The sequence below is a fragment of the Limulus polyphemus genome, unplaced genomic scaffold, assembly GCF_000517525.1.
Source record: "Limulus polyphemus unplaced genomic scaffold, Limulus_polyphemus-2.1.2 Scaffold409, whole genome shotgun sequence".
NCBI classification, from domain to species: Eukaryota; Metazoa; Arthropoda; class Merostomata; order Xiphosura; family Limulidae; genus Limulus; species Limulus polyphemus.
Window position 1 is genome coordinate 480,877 of NW_013666019.1, and position 4,504 is coordinate 485,380.

A 4,504-nucleotide genomic window follows, 5' to 3' on the forward strand; every position below is an offset into this window, starting at 1 on the left:
ATCTAGATTCCTAAGAAATGTCATCAGGGGAACAAAGCTTCTAACATGAGTGGAAAGGATGAGAGGTACCAAAGAGTGTTGTAAGAAAATGACAAAAATGGGAAAAGTGAGCATTAGAAAAGGAAGCAGCAGATAATGAATCCAGCCCCTAAATGGGCAAAGTGACCTCAAAGATAGGAAGTCTAGGAACAGAAAATCTGAATGATTAAAATGGCAATCATAGTAGTCAATCAGGTGGCCTCCAAGGTATAAAACCACAGAAGCGAAGTTAAACCCAAAAGGAAGTGGCATGTACAGATATAAAAAGGGAGGGAAGAAATACAATGAAATCATGAAGAAAATACTTAAGTGAAATTGAATGGGAAGAGATAGAAGACATTGGAGTAAGAGAAATTATTCTACATACCTAAGAAATAAAGTGAAGAAAATCAGAGGAAGTCTGAGGGTTAGTTCATTAAGTAAAGTAGTTCCCGATACAAGCTGGTAGGTGTAAATGTTGATCAAATACATCCTCTTCAATTTCTGGCTCTAAATAATGGGAAGAGAAATGAGTGGAAGGGATAAGAGAAGAGAGTCCCAGTCAGATAACAGACCCAACACACAATGAAAAATGCCCATCACACTGAAAATGTATTTCTGATAGGTACTTTCACAAAAAGCTTTTCTTCTGCCCTCTAAGCATTGTTAAAATTATCATTATCAGCACATTAGTTTATATCCCCCATCAATTTCATGCCATTTCTGAACATGTACATATTATGTGACTAACTCTACACCAAAAATATTGTGCCACCTATATTGGCACAGCTATTTCCCTTTGATACTCCCACTAAATCTTCACTTTTGAGAATAGGCAGGCTCTAAAAGAAGAATACAAGCCATTGGGAGGAAGGGTAGGAAGTGTTTGAGAGAAAGTAAGTACCTATCAGAAATCCACAGTAAAATATAAACAGAATTAGCTATGTGTATAAACAACCTCAACCGGACACACTGGGTTCCATAACTTGCCCTTGGCATTGAGAGGTACAGAATCAAAAGATATATTGTAACATAGTTTCACAAGAACATAGTGGCTAGGGCATATGGATCACGTTATACATACTCAACAACCCCAATCAGAAATAAACAGAGCGTAATATTTCAAGCAACTGGAATTACAAAGAAAAAGTTAACTTTCAGGTCGAAATTGGACAAACTCCTAAAACCACTGTAGGAGCAAGAAGTACAACAAACCAAACCCAGCATTACAGGGTTGTGGTATTGCCTCAGCTCAATCATAAGAATGGGGCAATATCTGTAACTGGTATTATGAGCAAAAATCATAAATCACACAACTGTAAATTCAGGGAAGAGACATCCTGCTTCTGGAATTACAAGGAGGACACGAAACATTCACTCATCTGCAGGAACAGTGTATGTACATCCTGTAGTCGGCATTACGAGGCAGATGAAGTCCTCCAAACTCAACCATAGGAGCAGGAAAAGAACCTCCCACAACCAGAGCTAATGTGAAGAGGGGCCTCTACTGAACTGGAAAACTCGACTGAGAGCAATAAATAACTAGTGACAAAAATGGGCACTGTGGGGAAAAACTTCAAATTTCAGACTAGAAAGAAAACATGAGGTTTCTAATATCACAAATGTAGGAAAAAAAACCAAAGCCAAGTTCAGCCTTAGAAACATGAAAGAAAAGAGCACCTCAGCAATGGAACAACACAAAAAAAAGTCCTACACTGACGAAAATTAGAAAGATAAGGCACACAGTTAACAATGATGATCAAAAAAATTATTCAGATGGAACAATGAATTATATATTACTAGTAGTAATGATATGTAACATACAAACGATGTTAACCTAGTTAACAAAGTAATTATAAATATCAAATGGACAACCATCTACATTTATCTAGTCCACAAAGTATGTAATAATAACAAATGTGCAAATCAAGTGAAATTACCTAGAAAACACGATAATAATCATTATCTATCTTACCATTCATTTAAATTAACCTAGACGACAATGGACACATAATTAAGTCCAACACTGACAAAAATTAGGATAATAAAGCACACAATTAACAATGACAAAAAAAAAATATTCAAATAGAACAACAAATTAGATATTACAAGCAATCTAAGCATACCTAGTTATAGTAACTATTAATAATGAACTCAGAAACCCTACAGATCCCCTGGAAGAACTGTAATCAATATGAAGAAAGGAAGAGAAGAACAATTCACCACCAAAGTGAATGACGTGGCAGCATAGCAACTAGTGGAAGGTGAAAACTCGTGAAGAGGTGTAGAGTGTGACAGACCAAAATAAGAAGGTGCCAGAAAAAGAGTCTAAATTGTCTTCTCATTTATTTTATTCTTCCTCAGAAACATTTTCACGTTGAAAAGAAGAAGCTCCCTGCAAATTAAGGCCTGTACTTCCTCTGTAGATAAGTTGAACCCAATTCCTGGGAAGTCGTTTACCATTAGCAGTTTTGACTGTAATGGGATTATCCATAGTCGATACATTGATCGCAAATTCATACGAAGATCTCTTATAAAATGGTTACAAGAAACAAGTGAATGCAAACACAGTAAAATAAAACATAAAATGGCAAAGAAGCATGTTCATAAAAGGTAATCACATGTGAAAAAAACACATCTAAACAATGCTGTGCCAATCAAGAAAGTGAGGATTGAGTGGGAAAACAGAGGGAGCTAACTGCATCAATATAGGTGGCACAATACTATTGGTGGAGAGTAGTCACATGATATGCACATGTTCAGAAATGGTGCGAAACTGATGAGGTATATAGACTGGTGCACTGATGACAAAAGTTTTTAGCAATGCTTAGAGGGCGGAAGATCTAGATAGTTTTAAGATTGCATCAGAAGAATTATTCACATTAAAATGTGAAATCATGCTGAGTATAATAAGCTTCATCAAGTAAAAATTGAAAACTCAAAACATGTTCTCAGGAAACTCAAAACATGTCTGTTCACAACAGTGTTGAGCAAAAGAATGAGGATTCACAAGCACAAATGTAGAGGAAGTCCCTGTATATGCACTCCTGTTGGTGAAGGGTTCTGCTGTATATGTCATCATGCAGTAGCACAAATTCACATGGTTTAATGTGAAAGTAGGTTGAAGTATTCACAAGGCTGGTGGCTTGCAAATCTCTTTGGCAGAACATACAAACTCAAGAGGAAAGAAGCTATTCTGTGTGAGAGGTGAGTATTCATTTCGGAATTACTACTTTTCCTTTAAGTGTTTCAAAACACATAACCAATGAGCTTACGTGGCAAAAGCTAAAGAGAGACTGAAATCACTGGAAATAATTAGAAAATCTTTAAAATCAGTAATCATTTGAACCAAGACATTTTATCTATTACAAAGAAATACAGATGTAAATCTCCAATATCTGATAGCCTGAAGATTATTCATTAATCTACTGTTAAAATAGAAGCATACTGTCTATAAGGGTTAGCAGGAAATTCCTCAAAAGAACCAGCTCCAAATGCTAAAACGTCCTATTAGTACATCTCAGTAATCCAAATTTGTAAAATTACAAATTAACAATTATCACCAGGTTACAAACACTGTCAAGGCAAACTGCGCCCTTTCCCACCCATATGTGACAAGCCAGTATTACAGGAGTGTGCGCTGGTAAGTGTGATTTCTTTGTTACTCAAAAAGTGCTAATCAGCTCTTTTGTTAAAAAGATACTTATGTGAGAATAAGCCTGGTATTTTGTTCAATAATTGTTCAAAGTATGTCATAAGAAGATATAAAAACAAGCTTCAGTTGCATATAATCATATTGAAAAGCTTATTTAGTACAGTGCCACCTTGTGTAATATTTGCTATTACTTACAGTTGTTTAAAAGAAGACGATAATCACAACATGGGAAAAATGCTCAACACAGTAAAGAATAAAAAACATTTTTCACATTTACATGAACCTTTAATATATTTTAAAGTATCAAAAAGATTCATCAAAAACATGATATATTTTGCAAAGAGATTGACTTTGACACCACCAATAATTATCTTATTAATGGTAAGAAACTCTTAACAAACCAAAACTGGGAAAAAACTTACCTCAATCCCCGGACAAACCATGTTCGGTGTTCTCCTCGTTCATAGTATACCATCTTTTCATTCTGAATCATCTGACCTGCATAGCTTTTAAACTCAACACTTTCACATGTTTTGGATTCCCATGTTGGTTGGGAATACAACCATTGGTTGGCCCTGTCTATTAAATTTCTTAAAAAATATCGAAAAAAGAGAGATGTTAGTAACTGAAACTTCTCTATTAAATGTACTAAAGTCTAATGAAGTACATATCTTAAAACAATTTCAAGCCTGAACATGTACATTCATTCACTAAGCATTGTGAACTTTACATCTGTTGTATGAAGCCAGAAATTGAGCACTACCTTCTTTGGCATATATTATTATGATGCAAGTGCTAAATCTTACATCTTCTCATTACACCATAGTCTTT

At 35.1% G+C, this 4,504-nt stretch overlaps 1 protein-coding gene across 1 annotated transcript in view; it reads right to left on the minus strand.

The window, feature by feature from the left end:
* Positions 1–4,263, minus strand: part of LOC106458050 — a gene marked incomplete at its 5' end in the record, with an annotated part of 12,653 nt that extends 8,390 nt beyond the window's left edge. Inside the window, one exon of the mRNA XM_013917504.1 lies at positions 4,096–4,263. Within this exon, the coding sequence (XP_013772958.1) occupies positions 4,096–4,263 (168 nt within the window). The remainder of the gene's footprint in view (positions 1–4,095) is intronic.
* Positions 4,264–4,504: the final 241 nt, after the last annotated feature.